The 22,865-nt window shown below is 36.1% G+C and overlaps 1 protein-coding gene across 6 annotated transcripts in view; it reads left to right on the top strand.

The window, feature by feature from the left end:
• Nucleotides 1-18,105, top strand: part of Ten-m (teneurin transmembrane protein Ten-m) — a 271,393-nt gene extending 253,288 nt beyond the window's left edge. Inside the window, exons 5-19 of one of the 6 annotated variants that reach the window (XM_069499351.1) lie at nt 418-579; nt 1,915-2,157; nt 2,550-2,827; nt 3,260-3,476; nt 4,163-4,567; nt 5,031-5,366; nt 5,753-5,960; nt 6,546-6,572; nt 7,237-7,453; nt 7,995-8,171; nt 8,465-8,873; nt 9,190-9,442; nt 9,667-13,453; nt 13,651-14,022; nt 14,290-18,105. In XM_069499351.1, the coding sequence (XP_069355452.1) occupies nt 418-579; nt 1,915-2,157; nt 2,550-2,827; nt 3,260-3,476; nt 4,163-4,567; nt 5,031-5,366; nt 5,753-5,960; nt 6,546-6,572; nt 7,237-7,453; nt 7,995-8,171; nt 8,465-8,873; nt 9,190-9,442; nt 9,667-13,453; nt 13,651-14,022; nt 14,290-14,646 (7,448 nt within the window). In that variant the 3' untranslated portion in view covers nt 14,647-18,105. Of the gene's footprint in view, nt 1-417; nt 2,158-2,549; nt 2,828-3,259; nt 3,477-4,162; nt 4,568-5,030; nt 5,367-5,752; nt 5,961-6,545; nt 6,573-7,236; nt 7,454-7,994; nt 8,172-8,464; nt 8,874-9,189; nt 9,443-9,666; nt 13,454-13,650; nt 14,023-14,289 lie in introns of all 6 variants that reach the window. The other 5 variants (XM_069499350.1, XM_034969163.2, XM_069499352.1 and 2 more) reach the window with 5 other exon arrangements.
• Nucleotides 18,106-22,865: the final 4,760 nt, after the last annotated feature.

The following is a 22,865-nucleotide window of genomic DNA, read 5'->3' as shown; positions in this document are numbered from 1 at the left end:
GTCATAAAAAAAATTGCGGCCGGTAACTAATTTTAGAGAAGCTTTTCGTATGATGACCTCCAAACTTCGTTTTGAACAGGGCACGCGATTATGATGATGATGAACTCTTTTTTGCTTACAACTTGATATCTAGTGTCTAGCAGCTTCGTAGAATAAGATTTTAGTTTGAAATAGCCCTTTGATAACTCACAACAACACAAATGGGACAAATCACAATTGATTTATTTATTAAAAAAAACAGCACCGTATCAGCGTTACTTATTATTCGCATATTCAATTAATTGGACTTTAGATTACAAACATTCTACAACAATAATATTTCCGATAATCGGGTTTCTATTCACACTTATTTTCTGTATGATAATGAAATACTCGTAATTTGAATTGTTTTGCTTAATATTTATTTTTTGTCCACAGCATCCTATTTTACTGACAACTGGTCATATCAAAACGCAAAACCCTGTTCAGTATTAGTTGGTGATACAACGGATAAGTTCCCAGCTTCAAAAGCGACGACGCTCGAGTCAGCTAACAAATCTTTAGCGAGACCACATCAAAGCTCGACGTCGTCTGCCACAGGTAAAGGGGAAAGTCACTCGCGCCCTCGTAGAAGTGTAGATGGGCATGCTTCTTTACCTTCTGTTTCTTCCACGGATTCTTTTACTGTAGATGTGCATGAATTAATCACTTCGCCTTCTGTGACCACTAGTAGCTTAGTGCATGGTGTGTCGACGGAGGAGGCTGATCAGCAAACGGAAGTCACGATGGTTTCTAATGATGCTTCTGTGTCTAGCAGTGTTGGTATTTCGGTTAATACTGGTGATCTAACAATTAATAACACAACGCTTGAACAAATAACAACACTCTTGCAAAATAACGACACAACTGAGACGACACGGGATACTACTAAAATGACATCAGCAACACCTAAATATGAATCCAAAATTAAAACAGAAAGGAAAGCGGATCAACCACCTGAACTTGAGTTGAAAAATAGTAATAAAGTCGCTTATGAGCCTGAAGATATGCAAGGCGATTCATTTCCTTCGATCTACTCATATGGCGTTCAAAAGCTTCAGTATTTAAAATTATTAACGAGACTAAATGCAGTTAATGAGGAATTACACATTTATCCCAACGATCCCAATGAATTGGCAGCTGATCCAAAAAAATACCATTACGAAAGAGATCGAAGCACTCCAGTTAATATTGAGACAAGTATTCCAACCACCTCTCCGCCAACTTCACATTCCACATCAGCGGTAGAACAAGTAACAAACTCGAGTTTTACAGAAAAAATAACAAACCCATCCACGGCAAGTCCAATTTTCTTTACCACACATAACGCTAATCCAAAAGACGAGCATGTTGTTGAAATAACACAGTCTCCACAGAGTGTTACTAACATAAAAAATGTTGTAAATACTAGCACTGCAACTGAAACAACTTTAACTAGCGAGCCTTCAACCCTAAATATTGCTACTGAAACAAAAACTTCAGAAACAGTACCAAGTGCTAAACATGTTTTGATTAATCTAACTATATCTGCAGATGATGCTAACAATGAATCATATAAACCACTATATTCATTGACTGTAACAGTTCCTACAGTTGGCGATAGTAATGAAATCCCCACTGTAAAGATAACGCCAATGGAGATCGAGCCTACTATGCCTAGCAATTTTAATAAACCAGTGACAATTGAGAGTCCTATAAAGACCACGAAGACCTTAACAAATACAGAAAATTGGGGAGGAAGCTGTGAATGTTCTTGTCCCGTATGTGACGCTAGTGTTACTATGGATGACTTCTATGATGAATCTGTGGAAAAAACAACAGCTACTAATAAAGTTATATCTGAATCAATGCCAACTTATAATAAAACAAATAATATAACAACAGATGTTCCTACAGACGTAACTACAGTTAGAGAGTCAACAGAGACAGCTGTAGATGATTTCTCAACAACAGAATCTGCTACAGATTTTTCTACAAAATCAGATATAGTTACATCTACAGATGGTGCAACTTTAGATTCTTCAGAAGTAAGCACTTTAGATGGCTTGACAACCATAGAATCGGACAGATTTACAACTACAGAAGCTCCAAAATGCATATGTCCCAAAGTAAAGCCACCACCAATACTTATATTGGAAGGTGAGGTCTCAAAAATTTGCGTTCCGATAATTTACTAACGATCGCCAAACCATTTTCTTTCGGGTCTTCTCAAGCATTGGTGTCTAACATACTAATTCGCATGCTCATCTGAAAACTTGTAGAATATTTTTAGTTGCTGTATTAATTATTTTGCCTGTGCCTCTATTATGGTTTCTTATAATTGCGTCAGATTTGCCAATAAGTTAAAGTGAAATCTAGTCTTATTGAATGCGTATGTAGTTTCACAAGTAGTCAATATTACGAATGAATAATTTTTTGTTCAACCTAGAATCTAGATCATCACATTATCGCATGGTTTGATACGGCAATATTGCTTCTAATATTTTGTATTTCCCTCTAATCGTGATATTAATATAGTTTTCATATTATAGGTGCGCGAACGTTCCCCGCGCAATCTTTCCCTCCCGATGGGACGACGTTTAAGCAAATTACTTTAGGTGAAAAGTTATCAAAAGAAATCCCTCCATATAGTTACTGGAATATGCAATTTTATCAATCGGAAGCTGCTTACGTGAAATTCGACTACATGATCCCTCGAGGGGCGTCCATAGGTGTTTATGCAAGACGGAACGCTCTGCCGACGCATACTCAGTATCACTTCTTAGAAGTCCTAAGCGGATTTAAAGCTCGAACTACGAGGGCTTCACATGTAAGTATTCGAGTCGTAGAAATAAATTCTGCTAATACCCATTGAGTCGACGAATCGAACGTCACTTTAAGCCTTTTGTTTGAACTTACTTTTATGCAATTTCCGTTAATCTTCTTCATTCTAGTATGTTTCCGATACTTGAACAGCGCCTGCTTGTTAAACCTATAGTTACTTGACCGTACATAAAATAAAAGAATAGCATGATAGCTCGACAATTTTAGATGAACGATATTATTTAATTTATACATTCAATAAGCAATCAGCAAGACCAACGGTCAAATATCCCCATTTTGGTCAATAAAGTACACGAACAAAAATAGTGACTCCTGTAGTTTGGTCGTCCATCCAGTTACTGACAATATGGCAATGACGCCACCTTCTCGCTTCAATGTTTCTCTTTGATTTTGTCCTAATCTATATATTTTCAAACAGCCGTCCGTGAAGAAAGAAGTAACCCACTACATGGAGCAAGGTCATTGGTTTCTCTCACTGTACAACGACGATGGGGATCCTCAGGAGATTTCCTTCATAGCCATGGTCGCTGATGATATGACGCACAACTGTCCAAACGGCTGCTCCGGGAAAGGGGAATGTCTGATGGGACACTGTCAATGCCAACCTGGTTTTGGAGGAGATGATTGCAGTGAGAGTGAGTACATTTGCTAATCTGTCATAGTTTTTGGGTTAGTTTGATCACGAAAAAGTATTTGAACCGATTGAGATGATGCTTTCAAAATTTTGAAGCGTATAGTTGAACGTAAATACTGCCCCAAATGTGATCAAAATCTGTCTAGTATAACTCAAGATGTATCTTGAGTAAACTGTAATTCGGGTGAAATTACAGCTTTGCCCAAACAGTTTGTAAAATGTGGCATGGGGCTGTCAGGCCTCAGAGGGGTATACCGATTGTTTACAATATATTGAAATACCTACTTTAAATGAGACTCAAAAATATCTCTTGAATCTACAATTCAAAGAAGTCCTAATATACTTAATAATGGCAATCCATTTGAAAACTATGATAGGTACTCAGTCATAACAAAAAAAGGCTTGCCAGAGATAACTTCAGTGTTCTTGAAGATTAAATATTCTATTAATCCTTAGTCTAAATCCTAAAGTCCTTAGTTACCTTTTAGACGGTAATTAAATTGTAGTGTTGCGTGGTAGTCTAATGCTTTTTAATAATTTATTGTTAACCTTGAAATAAAATTATTGTTTTACTTATTCTTGGAACTAGATTGTTACCAGATCCCCGCAACCCGTTAACTATAACGAGTACTTACCTCTAGGTTAAAAAATTTATTCCGTAGTAGCAATTTCCGTTATCATTTTCAGGCGTATGCCCAGTATTATGCAGCCAAAGAGGAGAGTACATCAACGGAGAATGTCAATGCAACCCTGGCTGGAAAGGCAAAGAGTGCTCCTTACGCCACGACGAATGTGAAGTACCAGATTGCAATGGACATGGCCACTGCGTTAACGGAAAATGTTCCTGCGTTAGAGGTTACAAAGGAAAGTTCTGCGAAGAAATAGATTGTCCTCATCCCACTTGTTCAGGCCACGGCTTCTGTATCGAAGGTGTTTGTGTATGTAAGAAAGGATGGAAAGGGCTAGATTGTGCTACGATGGATAAGGATGCTCTTCAATGCTTACCAGATTGTTCGGGACATGGCACGTTTGATGTTGACACTCAAACTTGCACGTGTCACGCTCGCTGGTCTGGTGATGACTGTTCCAAAGGTAAGGTTTCTATTAGAATCAGTTCTTGTAAACCTAACATAGTAATTTAAGTGTTGTGCCTCTTTTCACTTCCAGACTATCAACGTCAGAAAATTACTAAAAATAATCCTATAAAATTAGTTATTACCTGACCACTTTTTTACAAGTTTAGTTCAATCACAATGGTATTAAAAAGTGCGTCAACTTATTAAATGAGACGTTACAGATAATAATTTGTGGGAAAATCTAAGGAAGGTGTTTGCTTTTTTTGAAAGAAGTACATGCACTGAAGTTAGATACAAAAAAACTTTGATGCCTTTTTCGTGCAGAAATATAAAAGAAAGATATGCACTAGTTTTTAGCCCATCAATATAAATTCAAAACTTTAGTGCATGTCTTTCCCCAAACCACCCAGTGGTAGTTCAACCCATGTTAAGACCAAATTGAAGCCATAGTTTGTAGATAAAAATACTGTTTGTTGCAGAGGTTTGCGATCTAGATTGCGGTCCACATGGAAGATGCGTAGGGGAATCCTGCGTTTGCGATTCAAGTTGGACAGGCGAATATTGCACGTCCAAACTATGCGATGCGCGGTGCAGCGACCACGGCCAATGCAAAAACGGCACTTGTCTTTGCGTTTCTGGATGGAATGGACGACATTGTACATTGGAAGGATGTCCGAGAGGATGTGCGGGGCACGGTCAGTGCAGAGTGGCGAATGATGGGCACTGGGAGTGTAAATGCTTCGATGGGTGGGACGGTCCAGACTGCACTACGTTGAAAGAACAAATCTGCGATGATTCTAAGGATAATGACAAAGGTAAGCGTGATAAACGGGTTCAAATACTTATTACCTGTACTCAGTTGTATTGCAAGTAATTTTAATCGTCAAATTTTTTATGAAAAATTATTGACAAGGACATTAAATATTTTATGATACTCCAAAACCATATTACTTATTAGGTACCACTGCAATTTTCAATCGAAGTTTATTCTTCTTCTTACTCTGTTCCCGATATTTGATCCCATCTTCCATAACAAGGACAACTAATATTTTTACGTGGAATATTTGTAATTTTATTCAGGATATTTTTTATGCTTCAAAACAATTACCTAATATTGTTGTAATATTGTATCGGCTGACAATTTAGCTCGACAACACTGCCATAGATTATTATTAATGTGTTCTTCTTCTTTCGTCTCTAGATGGCTTAGTAGATTGTGAAGACCCAGAATGTTGTCAAAGCGCCGCGTGCAAGGGGAGCCAGCTTTGCGTCTCCTCACCCAAACCAACAGACATCCTCCTCAGAAAGCAGCCTCCAGCGATCACCGCGTCCTTCTTCGAAAGGATGAAGTTCCTCATCGATGAGGGAAGCCTCCAAAACTACGCTAAACAGGAAACCTTTAATGAAAGGTACGCATTAAATGTTCGGTGTCAGATTAGACTTAAGGCGGCCATTAGACGAGCAATTTAGCATCACACTATTCTGTAAATGTGGTCTAATTGATCTTGTAACTAACGGTTGGATTGATAGATTAGATAACTGTATTGATCCAAGATGACGGATTCAGCTGATGCCATATTGACCGTCTAATGGCCGCCTATGAATGATTATTGTCAAACGATCACTTGATGGTATATCCTATCCATCAACTGATCCTCAATGTTATATGATTTTGAAACAAATAAATATCTATTATATAAGATACGCAATGTTGTGCCCCAGTCGATCCTTCGTTTTATTATATATAAGAGTGTTTCCATGTACTTTTTTGTTTTCTTCACCTTTAAGATTAATGTTTGTGTTTTAATGCCAACTGATAATTTCAATCTATTGATGTTGATTAACAAAAAGTGGCACTTGCATGTTATTTTTGTTTAAGAATATTATTTGATCTTAATTACTAACATGTTCTAATTTATTAATTTCTTCTTCTTTAACGATGCCGTATCCAATGATACTCATTCTATGTAATTTCTCGTCTTTCCGCTGCGCAGTATGTTTTGGAATCACTTCAATACGAGGTAAGAAACAGAAATCAATTTAGGTAGGAGTGTGTGTGCCCGTAGAATATGTAGTTATACTTGTATCAGATATACTTTATAGTTGGGTATCTCTATATCCTAATTGTAGACATATTTCGTACAAGTATAGATGTGTGCATGATGTTTTATGTCGTATTTATATTTGTTTATATATTCGTGTCCTGTGAGTTTTGTGTTACGCTTTTTATATAAATGTCCAAAAAAAAAACAAAGTATTTTACGTAGATAATTAGGTAATCTTTACAAAATTGTAGAAATAGTATTGGGTTTTGGATTGGATTAGTAATTTCATTTATGAACATACAAATTCATTTATGAACTACATAATTCTTTTTAACACTATTCATTTTCTATTCTTCTTTTCTACATCACACTTTTAATAATAAACTAATAGTAATTAATACTGCCTACCTAACTTAGTTATTAAATTATTCTGAACTGAAGACCCCATTTCCTATTTCATAGTCATAATGAAAGAGATTATTGTAGTTTTTTACCCCATTTTTACTAGTAATCTATTTAATTTTGTATTAAACCCCTCTATATATATATATATATACTTAGTTCAACTGAAATCTTAATTATTACTTAACCTAATTAACAAAATTGACATCGTCTGTAGCGAGTTTTATCCCATTTTCAGCCGTTCCGCAGTCATAAGGGGTCGGGTGGTCACTTCCTTGGGTTCCGGTTTGGTCGGAGTGAGGGTGTCCACTTCTACGCCCTTGGAAGGGTTCACGTTAACGAGGGAGGATGGTTGGTTCGACCTCTTAGTGAACGGAGGAGGGGCAGTGACTCTTCACTTCGGAAGGTCGCCCTTCAAACGATCCACGCAGGTTGTGTTCGTGCCTTGGAATGAGGTGAGGCTAACAAATTATATAGACCTCTTTTTTCTTTTTTTGGGGCCCAGTTGATAAATATTAGATAAGTAATCTATTAATTTTTATAACATTGAAAACTTAATTATGTTATGTTATATACACAAATACTGCTAAGCAGGGAGTTTATAAGTCAACAGTATGCAAATGGTTTCAGCAAACTTGTATTGTTTGAAATCGTTTATTCGTTCTGAGTTCCGACTAGTTCTTTGTCATAGCAAAGCAAATAATTACCTCGCTAGAAAGTTGAATAAAGATATTATAGTCAGTTCGTAGTTTAAAAAAATATATATTTGGAATCGAGGATTAAGTGTGAAAAAGACTTTACCATAAAATTAACGAAGTTCGAACCAAATTAAAAGTTTTCAAGACGCTTCTTTTAAAAGTTCTACCGCCTACGACTTAATATTTTTAAGTATATCGTCACGAAGTTCATACTAAAAGTAGATTTCAGCTTGTCTGAAATTTTCCCAAACTCAAAGATCTTTCTGGACTATATCACCAAAATTTCAACTCCTTCCAGGTTGTGATAATCGACGAAGTAGTGATGACAACATTGGACGACAAGAGCGGTATGGGGCCTCCTCAGGCTTGTCTCGCTCATGACTACGACGCTATGAAGCCCGTTGTCCTGGCTACGTGGAAGCATGGCTTCCAGGGTGCTTGTCCAGATAAGAGCGCTATACTTGCTGAATCTCAGGTAAAGATAATAAATCTACCTTATGCAACCTTCTTACACCAAGGCTTCGATACAAAATGAAGTTTTCTATCCATTGCCATCATCCATTATAAGTTGAAACTTCAGCTGCTATTTCCTGTTTGGGAGAGGTACATTTTTTAAAACAAAATTTTGCACTATATTTTGATGCCTCAGCCATTCAGCCAGTTTCCGTGATGTTCATGCAAACCATTTCGATGAAATATTATTGAGAATAATTAAGTGCAATAGCAATATTATTTTGTGTACTTACCCTTCAAAATTGTATCTTCCAGGTGGTCCAAGAAAGCCTCCAAATTCCAGGAACGGGACTCAACTTAGTTTATCACAGCTCAAGAGCAGCAGGATACCTCTCCACAATACAACTGCAACTTACTCCAGAGAAAGTCCCAGCAACATTAGCTCTAATACACCTGAGGATTACCATAGAAGGCATTCTCTTCGAGAAGACCTTTGAGGCAGATCCAGTAATCAAATTCACATACCCATGGAATAGACTGAATGTTTATAGACAGCGGGTGTACGGGGTGACAACAGCGTTAGTAAAAGTTGGATACCAGTACACAGATTGCAAGGACATTATCTGGAATGTGCAAACGACGAAGTTGAGCGGTCACGACATGAGTATTTCTGATGTTGGTGGATGGAATCTAGATATACATCACAGATACAATTTCCATGAAGGTAATCTTACTAAAAAGTTATTTGATGTCACTTTGCTGATCCAACAAAATTTCAACCTAACTGCCTAATCAAACTTTTTCAAATAATATGTAATTGCAATGCTTGAAAACTGTAGTATTCTAGATTTCATAATCTAGAACACCACTTGCCTGAAAAAGACTGGAATTTTTCGAAATGACTAAAGCATCACAATCGAAGAAAGTAAATCTTCACAACCATTACAAAATGTTATTTCATCATTAGCAATCTACTGTATTTACAATTTCTTTGCAAAGACAAAAATCTTGAGGATTGATTTTTGTACTCCCCTTTCCAGGTATACTCCAAAAGGGTGATGGCACTAACATCTACCTCAAGCACAAGCCCCGCCTCATCATCACCGCCATGGGAGATGGCCGTCAAAGAGGCTTAGACTGCGGGAATGATTGTTCTGGAGCTGCGGTAAAGCAGAGGCTACTTGCTCCTGTTGCTTTGGTTGCAGCTCCTGACGGTTCAATCTTTGTGGGTGACTTCAACCTTGTTAGGAAGATCAATACTGATGGAACTGTTCGGACTGTTGTCAAACTAAAGTAAGTATTATTTAATTTCAGTATTTTTAATATAGTCAATCCGAAATACTCGATTTATGACCATAGAGCATCTATTTATATAAAGTAATATTTAGTTTTAGAGGTCAAATCAATTGATTTTCTTTTATCGCCATATTCCACCAGATTTCACAAATAGGGGGTTTTTAAATTTTGCTATTTTTGTATCTATTCGTAAGTGTAATTTGATTTATTTCTCTTTTCAGTGCAACCCGTGTCTCCTACCGATACCACATGGCTTTGTCACCATTAGACGGTACTCTCTACATTTCTGATCCAGAGTCCCATCAAATCATCAAAGTTCGCAACACAGATGACTTTAGTGATCCTGAAAGAAACTGGGAAACGGTTGTAGGCTCTGGTGAGAGATGTCTTCCAGGAGACGAAGCACATTGTGGAGACGGAGCATTAGCAAGAGACGCAAAATTGGCTTACCCTAAAGGTGTCGCTGTTTCCATAGACAACGTCTTATATTTCGCTGATGGTACGAATATAAGAATGGTAGACAGAGATGGCATTATAACAACAGTTATTGGAAATCATATGCATAGAGCTCATTGGAAACCGATTCCGTGCGAAGGAACGTTAAGTGTAGAAGAAGTGCATTTAAGGTGGCCGACCGAACTCTCTATCAATCCGCTAGATAACAGCTTGCACATAATCGATGACCACATGATTCTACAAATGGCGCCAGATGGAAGAGTAAAAGTCATTGCTGGCAGACCGCTTCATTGCCCGTCACCTTTAACAGGCTATGATATGGAATTAGCAACTTACGCTACACTTGTAATGCCACAAAGCATTGGATTTGGTGCAGCTGGTGATTTGTATGTGGCGGAAAGTGATTCTCAACGGATTAATAGAGTGAGACTTATCACCACTGATGGAAAGATTTCTCTATATGCCGGTGCTGAATCAAAATGCAATTGCTTAGAAAGAGGATGTGATTGCTTCGAAGCGGACCATTTCCTAGCGTCGAACTCTAAATTCAATACTATCTCAGCAGTAACTGTAAGCCCTGACGGAATCGTACACATAGCTGATCAGGCCAATTACAGAATTCGATCTGTCATGGCAAGCATTCCGGATGCAAGTGGAGCAAGAGAATACGAAATTTACGCACCAGATACGCAAGAAACTTACATATTCAACAGATTCGGCCAACACGTTATGACCAAAAACATACTAACTGGCGAAAATAACTACGTTTTCACGTATACGGTTAACACCAGCAATGGAAAGCTGAGCACTGTAACTGACGCCGCTGGCAACAAAGTCTTCCTGTTACGAGACTACTCCAGCCTTGTGAATTCAATTGAGAACACCAAGGGTCAGAAGTGTAGACTGAAAATGTCTCGAATGAAAATGCTTCAAGAATTGCGAACACCTGACAACTTCAATATGACTTTCGATTATCATGGCACAACAGGACTACTCAAAGCAAAGTATGACAGCACCGGAAGAAGTTATATCTACAAATACGATGAGTTTGGAAGGTTGACTTCGGCAGTAACTCCTACTGGAAGAATAATAAATCTTACGTTCGATTTAAGTTTGAAAGGTGCCACTGTACTCGTAAGTGAAAACAACAGGAAACCGGTTTCAATACTAATAAAGGGTTCATCGGTAAATACAAAGGTTGGAGAAGCCGAGACAAAAACAATAATCTCAACTGATGGAAGCATATCGTCTAGCATGCCATGGGGCCATATAATTTCCACTGATACCGTCCCGTATACAATTCTTTCAGAAATCGATCCCATACTAGGTGAAAGCTACCCTGTACCAGCTAAACAGAGGACTGAAGTCGGTGGTGATTTGGCAAATCGTTTCGAATGGCGCTACTTCTTACGAAGACTTCAATCCAACAAAGGAAAGAGCAGTAAAGCGGTTGCACAAATCGGTCGAAAACTGCGAGTGAACGGAGAAAATTTACTGACCCTCGAATATGACAGAGATACATCTACTGTTGCAGTGTTCATGGATGACAAGGTAGAACTACTGAATGTCACCTACGACAGAATGGCAAGACCGGTTAAGTGGGGTCCCAGAAGCGGAATCTTCGCTGAAGTCGAACTCGACTATGACAGATTCAATAGACTTACTAGTTGGCGTTGGGGCGAGTTGAATGAGACTTATGGATACGATAGAGCTGGGAGATTGCACGAAATTCGTAATGGAGACGGTTCTTCTTTGGCTTACTCTTTCAGAGATATGTTTACAAGCTTACCATTGAAAGTTACAACGCCAAGAGGTAGTGACTATCTTCTCGATTACGATGACTCTGGCGCGCTCCAAAACCTCACCACACCAAGAGGCCACATCCATACATTCGCTTTAATGACTTCTTTAGGTTATTTCAAATACCAGTACTTCTCACCAATGAATAGGCATCCATACGAAATTCTGTATAACGACGACGGTCACATTTTAGCGAAGATATTCCCTCATCAATCTGGCAAAATCCTTTATGTATACGATACTACTGGAAAACTAGAGACCATACTCGCCGGAGCTTCAGCCATACGATATGTTTACCACGAAAACACTCATCTCGTGAAAAATGTAGAAATATCGGATCCAGACTACGAACTGCGACAAGACTATAAATACCATGCAGGTATCTTAAAAGACGAAAAGATGAAATTCAACTCAAAAAGTGGTCTCAACAACGCACATTTCAAATATCAATACGATGGCAATGCACGACTGTCTACAATAGATATGAACATCAACAGCAAGGAAATGCCTCAACTGAGATTGAAGTACAACCAGAACCTCGGTATCTTGGAAGGTGTGAGTGATTTGAGAATCTACAGAAACACATTCAATCGTTCAGTGATGCAAGACACGAGCAAACAATACTTCACTATAACAGATTACGATGATCATGGCAGAATTAAAACTGTTCTAATGAATATTAAATCGTTCGACGTATTCCGGCTCGAACTGGAATACGATGTAAGGAATCGAATCAAATCGAAAAAGATGATGATTGGCGACACATCGTCTAACGAACGAGTTAGTTACAATTACGATGGACACCTCATGGAAGTCGTTGGATCCGAGGATGATTGGAAATACGTTTTCGATGAGAACGGCAACATCATAGGTATTATAGAGCACGGGGAGAAGCGCTACCTTGGCTACGATATTGGTGATAGAGTGGTCCAATACGGTGACATTGAATTCAGCAGCTACGATGGACGGGGTTTTGTTATCAGACGCGGAGAGCAAAAATACCGATACAATTCTCGGGGACAGTTCGTTCATGCATTTGAAAGGGATAAGTTCCAAATGTGGTACTATTACGACGATAGGAACAGACTAGTCGCTTGGAAGGACGATAAGGACAACATAACACAATTCTTCTACACAAATCCTCAAACACCCAACCTCATCACTCACATGCATTACCCGAAAACAGAAAAGACAATTCGATTCTTGTACGACCAAAGAGATTTCTTAACTTGTATCGAAACTGAGGATCAACGTTTCTATGTAGCTACAGATCATAACGGATCACCTCTGGTCGTATTTGATGTGAACGGAGAAATTATTAAAGAAATCAAACGCAGTCCATTCGGAAAGATAGTCAAAGATACAAATCCAGGATTCTACTTACCTGTAGACTTCCAAGGCGGGATATTTGACTACAACACCAACTTAGTTTACTTGGAGAATCGTTTGTATGACCCCGTCGTTGGGCAATGGATGACGCCGAGTTGGGAACATTTGGCAACCAAATTAACTATGCCTACAGACATTTTCATATACCGATTCAGAAATAATGACCCTATAAATCGAGAGCAGAATATTCCTTATATGACCAGTTTGTCGAGCTGGCTCCAACTGTACGGTTACGCCTTGAATAAAATGATGGGAGCTGAATACATTACTGATATGATATTCCAACCAAAAACATCTGTAACGGCGCCTCAACTCGCTCCTGACTTTGGTGTTATGTCTGGTCTTCAATGTATCATTGAAAAGGTAAAAATCATGTGATCATTTTTTTAATTAACAAACAAAATTAGTTTTCACATGATTTACATTTATTTCATTTTAATAAACCCTTTGGTCTCAACAGTTCAGTCTGCCCCTCTTGCAAATGTTTTGCTTAATTTTTCACTGTTTTCGATGATTTCTTGCAAATCTCTAGTTCACACAAAATGTTTTACTCTTTGTAGGTGAACAACAAACTATCAGACATCGAATTTGTCCCGACGCCTCTACTAAAAATGGAACCAATCACAAGAAACCTCCTACCAAGAGTCTCCTACAAACGAGGAGTATTCGGCGAAGGTGTCCTCATATCCAGAGTGGATGGTAAAGCCTTTATAAGCGTGGCTGATGGTGCGAACAGTGTGGTAGAAGACGTCATAACCACGGTGTTCAACAATTCATACTTCTTGGATGTACACTTTAGTATACACGACCAAGATGTATTCTACTTCGTGAAGGACAATTCCCTGAAGATAAGAGACGATATGGAAGAGCTAAGACGGTTGTCTGGAAAGTTCAACGTATCGCAAGATGAGACTAACGATCAAGGATTAGAGGTAACATTCTTTGTATTTTCAAAGGCATGTTATCTATAAATGTACAGACAAACATACTTGACTAGACAGAATTAATATTCCTTCTACCCTACTGTGCTTTATTTACAGATTTTTTGTTATGGACAGTAGTTATTATTCTCTTGTTTACATACATTCACTTGTGCCTGATTTTCAAATTACTATGCGAAAATTTCTTGACCCATTTGCTCTCTTTTGCCCATTTTCCTTTGTTTTTGAAAGGTAAAAATTTTTGTTTTGTTCTCTCAGGTTCGAGTTCATGCAGTCGGCAAAGGTTCTGCCCAAGCGGTGATAGTCTTGCGGTACGGAGTGGACCCGGCACAAGAACGAATCAAGCTTCTAAAGCACGCACATAAGCGAGCCGCCGCTCGAGCGTGGGAAAGAGAGAAGGCACTAGTAGCCGCCGGCTGGGAAGGTCGAGGGTCCTGGACTGAGGAGGAGAAGGAGGAACTCATTTCTCATGGTATAGTGGACGGATGGGCGGCCCGTGATGTCCACTCCGTATCCAGATACCCTCAATTGGCCGACGACCCTGCGAACATAGTGTTTGTTCGCGACGGCAGACGGAAACGAAGAAAGAGCGGCCGCGCGCGTCATCGCTCGTGACTTCGCTAATCGTGCCATAAAACCGCGCCATTTTACGTTTCGCGCCAAAGCAAGATGGCGCTCGCGTTCGGATACACGTAGGAAGTTTTATTTACTATTTTTATAGGACTGACGTTTTCAGGTGGACTATGTATGTGAAGTTCTTGTGATGGAAGTAGTGTAGACGCGTTTAGTTTTTATGGACTGATGAAAAGTTTCTACTGAGACGGATCTGCTAGAATAGGACTTGTGAAGCGGACAAAACGTTACATTTGAATCTCTAGGGAGTAGAACACTTTTGGTTCGCTTAATGTTAGTGAAACATACTCTTTTTAAACCCTATGTTTTATAATACACTCTCTTAATCGATCTTTAATGAATCTCTCTTGAAATAACTTACGACAGGGTAACAAGTCATTAAAAAAAACATTTAAAATAACGCTTAGTAATGAACTGAGCATAATATTTTAAAAACTGAAAATACTCATTCTCGATCACAATTTACCTTATAATCAAGTTTTGATATTATTTTACATTTTTTTAATCCTGTATACGTACGTCGCTTAGATTAATGTAATTTTTCACAAAAAATCATGTATTCCTAACATATTTTAGCCAAATATTTCTTTCGATCCCTACATTTAGGTATTTGTAAATAGGTAATATTTTATTCTTGTAGTTTTTTCTTTTGTATTGTTAGACCTAAGGTCCTTCTATTACTTCGCAATACTATACTATGTAAGCAATAATTTTATACATTTTATCTAGGCATCTTATAATTATCCTATAATTGACCCGATATTTTTTATTTTATAGTTAGTATCTGTAATACTCAGAGAATTTTCCTAAATCACAAAGTAGAAATATCTAGAACAAATTTTTACCTAAGCATTCAAAACAATATAAAATATTTCATAATAAAATAGCTCTATAGGATAATTTTAACACAGAGCATGCATAATAATTTTACCAACAACTATTTACTTGTAGTTATTATTATTAAAAATTAAAATACCTACATAGTCACAAGTTAGAATTTAAGTTTTCAGTTACACCTATTTATTTTTTGTATTTTTATTAACTACTAATAGAAAGAACATGAAATAGCATTACATTTATTTACAAAAAACTTTATATTTGTTTTACAAAATATTAAAAGCCTGTTTTTTGCCAGGATATTATAGTTTTTGCTTCATGTAACCCTTAACCAGTAAGTCCTTAAATAAATAGGAAAGATAAAAATTAAAAAATAATAACGTGAATACGTAACACTGCGTGTGTTGTGCAATAATCGAGCGGTAGTTTCCAGTAACCGACTAGGGTGAAAACTTCTTGCTGACTTATCTTAGACTGACTGTTTTCCTCCATTTTTTCCTAATATTTATTTTTTATCTGTGGTCATTGTGCGCTCTGAATACCTGAAAAATTATAGTATGTACAATATTATAAAAGTGTTTATAAAATAATAATATATTTAATTATTTAAGTATTATATTATATGTATGGAATATACAAAAAATAATATAAAAAGGTAACCTAACTCAATTGTGTTGTAGTATATTTGCCGGAGATAAACCGAAAAATATATAACTATTTTGTTTTAATAATATAGACGTCTGTGACCTCAAAAATGTTTGAATTGGTGTTTGTGCAAGTTGCTAATATAGTCGTAAGTCAGTAAGAAGAATATTATGTAAAAAATGTAGATTTATTTAGGGTATATTGTATGTCCATAAATGTGTCTCATTTAAATTGTGGTGTCTATTCCATGTTAGAAGTATTAATTTAAATGCTAGATGACTGAGCGATTGGTGATAAGGCGTCGATATTTTTTACGAGGAGTTTATAAAATATTTTTAAAAAAGTTGGAATAAACTTTAATCTTCTACTCCGGGCCGAGGCGGCCGACGCATGGTGATATTTTTGCAAAATGTGACTAAACGAAGCAATACATTGTAATTTAATACGTCTTACCTTTTATTTAGATACTGTAAGGTGTATTTTTAATTTAATGATTAAATATTAATGTAATAATACAGTATATATAATAATTATCTATCTATTGTGAATGTAGTTATTGATTTTGCGGTGATATATAATAGAGCATATAGTTATCTTTTTTATGATGTATAAAGAATTCTAATTTGTAAATAGGTACTTAAATGATGTAACGTGTAAAAAATATTGTACATATCTTTACGCTTGGTTTATTTATAAAGGAGTTAAGGTTTCTAGAATACAGAATTAATTGTACTATACATGTATAACGGACGAGTCAAGCCGTCGAGGCTGTATAGTTAATAAAAGTACCTCTGATCGGTTACTTGATTCCTTATTCCTTTTCTTTGAACCGGAAAAAATAAGCTGATAATATTAATACATAATATACTTTTATATTTACCTTAGTTATATTAAATACAAAATTACAGATTTTTCAATATTTGTAGTAATTATTATTATTATTTTAAAATTTAAACAATCGATCAGTAAACTCTCACGGCCGAATATAAGCGATACTTAAAATTTAAGAGCTCGTTAAATATTAAGTGGTAGTTTTGTCTGCTTTATAGTCAAAATGCCATTACTAAAAGTTAAGGTGACCTTAAGTTTTAAGGAGCGTGTTTGGGGGTCAGACTCTTAGTATACCATCAACAAACATACCATAGACTAAATCTTCTAGACATTTTAGAGAGCTTCACGGATGCAAAAAGAAATGCATTTACATGTAGTAAAAAATCTCCGCTGCATTTAATTTGTATTATTGTAGATAATGGTGATTAGACCCCAATACTCTGTGTATAGTTAGTCCGCATTAATACATAAAGCATAGACAAAAAGTTATTAGAACCTAACGACTTCTATGTATTACGTACTAGATGGGTCACTCCAAACAAAAATCGTGTTCTATGAAGCTGTTAAAATTAGTATGGTGCCTACTGGCCATCGAGTTATAAGCGAAAGCTGCAGCCCGCAATATTTTTGTTCGGAACGACCCGTCGTGCGTACTACATAGAGGTCGTTGGCAGTATCCTATTCATTCTCGAGAAAACTTGAAAAGATTGATTGACTCATTGAACTAATGAAGTAGAGTATGGAAATCCATACAAAATAATATGACAGATTGACAAAAACTCCATTTTAGAGAATTTTCAAAAACTATACAAAAATGGACACTTATTATAATGTAGATAACGCAACCCGCACCCTACCCACAAGCTGTCTCAGGCAACCGGTATACCTACAACTAGACAGTCTGACTGGACGATGGGCAACCTACATAGAGTTAAAAGTAAGGTATCCAACTTTAATTTCAATCTTTAAGCTAAATAAAAAATAACTCTGTGTGGTTTGCATCCTTTTGGATAGGTATAAGTAGACCAGAATCTCATTAAATGAAATTACAAAAGCAACACAGTACTCCGCGAACACCCCACCTACATAGTACTCTGTGGTGAATATTCACCACAATATTCACCACAGTGCACTATGTACACAGGATACTTACAGAGTACAGCGCTGCTAAACTCCGGAATCCCACTTCAATATTTTTCATGAGATTCTGGTCCACCTATAATAACATCCAATTGGGTATTTGACTCCAATTTTTTTATTACTTTTTTATAAACTAGGATAAAAATAATGACGTTAACTGAAAAAAACTAATTAAATCGATCAAATACCTAACAAAAAAGTTATAAGCATTTAAATATTTCTGATTAGACAGAGACAGCGATATAGCATTTTGACGTCACACGTCACGTCGTCATTTTCTAATGCCATAGTAGCTTCGTGCGGTTTCATACAAATTTTCGTTTTGCGAGAAAGGGATAGAAGACCCTCCCACTCCAAAATTAAAATGCCTGTAACTTTGTAAATCTTTGTTGGATTTTAATATTTTTTTCAGTGTACGTCATTATTTTTATCCTAGTTTATAATAATATAAATATCCCCAACTTATAGGAACTGACTTTATTCCATTTAGACAATACTTAATAAACTTCAATCTTAGTTCTAAACTATTAACTTCTTCAAGACATAATTATAAATTCTAATTTTCCCTGCTTCAAATCAATAGCTCCCGCTCTTATTGCCGCCATTTTTACCTCCCCTCATAATTCTTTTTTTAAATTCAACTGTAGGCAAAGCAATGTCGCTAACAATAATAAAGTAACAACATTTATCAAATTCAAAAGTAGGAAAATACCCAATTGCCTAAAAGGTGTCTATATTTACCATGTCTTACAATCTGCTAAGTCATATTCAATAGAAGAAATGGAGACCTGTAGACAACCAATACAGTTAAATTGTCTATATTCGCTATCTCGCTCTCTCCTATGCATATGCTATGTGTATTAAGTGCAGTGTACGATGACCTAGTTCACGGCGTGCGTGCTAAGGGAGGATGTAAGCATGTACAATAATAAATATAGAAAGTATTCTAATGGAATATGTAATAAAAAATAATTAAAAATACCTTTGTTTTACTTTTATGCCCATAGACAACACACAGCTTTTTATTTTGTTGCAAGAAAGCCTTGCACTTCAAGACATTCATGCTTGTAGCCCGCATAGACGAGGACAGTCCTCGGGGTCCTTCTTGTTCGTCAAAATAGATCGCTTACAACTGCATCGAATAACGCACACGAGGGGCTAAACGTACCCCGTACAAAAAGTCCCCCGAATATCCAAAAACATAAACAGACCAAAACAGACAAACAACAAACAGACACAAAAGTACGATGTCCTTTGAAAGAAGACCCCGGAAGGGTTCGGAACTACACGGGCATACTCCCACTAATCACGTTAGTCTATGCGGCTATCATGACATTTCAGCATTTTAGAGCGTTGTCTCTGTCCCTTATACCTATATGACGTTTTGTCGGTCTCAACGACAGAGACAGTGCTCTATAAATTTGCTATCTCCTAAACGCAATCGATTTCTAATTTACGGGGAAAAGGAATATAATTCTTTAAATGAAAGATTTAATTACGTAAAAATAATTTATTATAAACTATCAAGTGCTTACGTACAACTAGTGATATGTTTCAATGCAACATACTTGTAGGATTTCATTAACAAAATACATTAATGTAATTTAAGCTATCTACACATTTTTAAGGTGGTTTAATACATCCAGCCGCAAAAATTCAAATTTTAGTTAGTTTTTCGAACATAGTAGACTAATCATGCATCGAACGCTTATGGTAATGAGTTTTGCGGGCATAACATTTATGCATCTGTGCAAACATTTGTGCAAATCTGGGAAAATTCAGAAAATTATCTTTCAGGAACAAAATATGAAGTAAATGAGTATTTTTGACCTAAGTTTTTATGGAAAAGCATGCAGGTAGACGCATAAATGTTATGCCCGCAAAACTCATTACCATAAATAAGCCTTTGATGTATGATTAGTCTACTATTATCGAAAAACTACCTAAAATTTGAATTTTCGCGGCCGGATGTATCAAACCACCTTAAGGACATTTTATTACTTAGGCACATGTAAAATGGACACATTTCAAAAATTGGATGTTGTTATGCAAGCTAGACACTCAATATAAAGTTTTAAATTTGATTTTATTGTATACTATATAAACAAAAACCGAGTAAAATATAATGCAAAATTTTTTAGTCAAATAAAATATTACAAGTGCTTTGAATAGAGAAACAAGTTAATATTCAACAAAAATTGTCTTTTTACCCAATAATCTGTAAACATTAATAATAATTTATGCTTAAATGCATCTTAATGGTATTATTACTGTACAACTTCACTGGCTATAATCTAGACTAGATACTTTTCAATATATTTACATTTAGAGAATTTACATAATTTCCAATATTTATACTCGTGGTACCGTTGCGAACAATTTGAATGGCAACACTCGTTACATACAATTATTATTATACGCCCTGATATCTGTGTAACATAAGTTATATTCAAGCTGGTGACACATTACTGTATTGTGTTGCAATGTAATCTGACGCAACAGTTGACCAATAGGAGTGCGCCAAAGCCCCTCGACACATACAACGTGTTGCCGTTTTTACTCACTAATGTTTTCTAGAACATTATATTTGTACGTCAAATTGTGCAATAATCCTAGCCGCTATTTTGGTAAGTACACATATTTTACGCTACACTTTTTACGAAAATTCAGTCATATTACTGAGCAGATAATAAAATCTAAAATAAAAGGAAAAACTAACTACCTGACAATCAACGTACAGCTCTACGTCATTGGGTCTAGAAACTTGAGATATTGCACATAGATTTCCTCTAGAGACCCCTACTAAGATTTTAAAAAAAAAATAAAAACCCAAATCCACACAGTCCAAGTCGCATGGATCAGCCAGTTAATTATTATAGTACTTAGGATAAAATTTTGGAAAAGCTTAACTTAACTAAACGTGGATTGGATTGCTATTGAATAACCTCATCCAAATATGAGTTTAATATAACAATACTAACGGTGGTTACGCACTCATTCGATCCGGGTCCGTGAAAATACGTTCCTTTTTTTGTATGGTAGCTTATGACATATTTCGTAGATATTTTTTATATAATTTTCACGGATTCGGATCGGATGAGTGCGTGATCGCTGTAAAATATAAAAAATAAAATAGCATATTACAGAGATCACATAAAAATATACAAGTACGAATAAAATTTTAATACAATTTAATTGGATTATTTCCGAAGCCTCATTTTGATGCGAACAGCACCATGACTAAGAACGTTTTTTATATTGCACATAATATTATGAGCCTCAATAGCTCAACGGGTAAAGGAGTGGACTGAAAACCGAAAGGTCGACGGTTCAAACCCCGCCCGTTGCACTATAACTGTCGTACTTACTCCTAGCACAAGCTTGACGCTTAGTTGGAGAGGAAAGGGGAATATTAGTCATTTAACATGGCTAATATTCTTTTAAAAAAAAAAATAACAAGTCTATCATTCTTCATTCCTAATGCTGTAATTTTTTGGGTAACATACCTGCTGGCATTACCTATTTACTATTGATTTGAATATATATTTAGCACATAATTATTGTGATATAATTATTATTTATTTATTACCTAGTAAATTTGGGACAGTGAAAAATGTATTTACATACTTATTTTTTACATTTTAAAACTATGCAATTTAAGTATTTAAAAATCTCTATAAATATTAGTAAATGCACTTAATTTCCAAATAAATATATTTTAAGTATTTCTTTTCCGATATATAAATCGAAGTGAGTCCAAATCGATAATAATCTAAGTGCCATACAGATTTTTTAGAAATATTATAAAGTATACAAACATATTAATTTAATAGTAATTATCATACAAAAGATATAAAGGCAAGTTGATTTATAAGTCTAATTTAAAATTATTAAAACGGAAAATTTTTGTACAGTACGCGGCCAAAAGTAGTGTACATCGACCTTTAGAAGGAGATAGCAGATTTGTATAGGTATGAGTGACAGAGACAACGCTCTACAAAGCCGGAATGTAATTCTAAAGGCCGATGTACATTACTTTCGGCCGCGTACTGTAATTATGTTTTATTGTGTTTATTATGTATCAGCAAATAAATCTATTCTATTCTATTCTAAAATACTATTTGAACCAAAAAGGCAATTTGTCTTTACATTTTTTACACTTTACAGTAGACTCTATCCACGGAAACAAGTTATACAAAACACAAGCTCGATTGTGATTGGTTGGTCGCTAAAAATGGTTAACGCCCACTGACTTTTTGTCTTTGTCATTTGTATGAGATTATGCAATAGAGAGAGCCCTATATTAAATTCTCTCAGTGGATAGAGTATAGCAATCGTATCCTAAATGGCCATCGTTTCTCTCTATCTATTACGAATTCACTTTGCGAAAGTTTTTTCTAGTGGTTTAAGAATCGCAAACATTACTAATAATCTCTTTTAATCTCTAATAGGTCCAGGGGACTCGTTTAGAAAGGAGTCACACTTGTCCACGTAGAATAATCTCTAATAGTCTTCATTAGGTCCAATGACATGTTTAACGACCACTTTTACAACTTGGCCATAATTTCTGGTAGGTATATTCTAATATATTTGGCCATAATTTCTGGTATAGTATAATATACTTTTTCCTATACTTTTTCCCATAGCACAGGGAATCCTAGTTTGGGGGCCAGGAACTTTCAACTGCTGCTTCCATGGTTAACTTAATGTTTACCTTGTAAATTTGTATCAAATAAAGATTATATTAT

The sequence above is a fragment of the Maniola hyperantus genome, chromosome 6 (genome assembly GCF_902806685.2).
Source record: "Maniola hyperantus chromosome 6, iAphHyp1.2, whole genome shotgun sequence".
Taxonomy (NCBI): Eukaryota; Metazoa; Arthropoda; class Insecta; order Lepidoptera; family Nymphalidae; genus Maniola; species Maniola hyperantus.
This window is presented reverse-complemented; position numbering and strand designations above follow the sequence as displayed.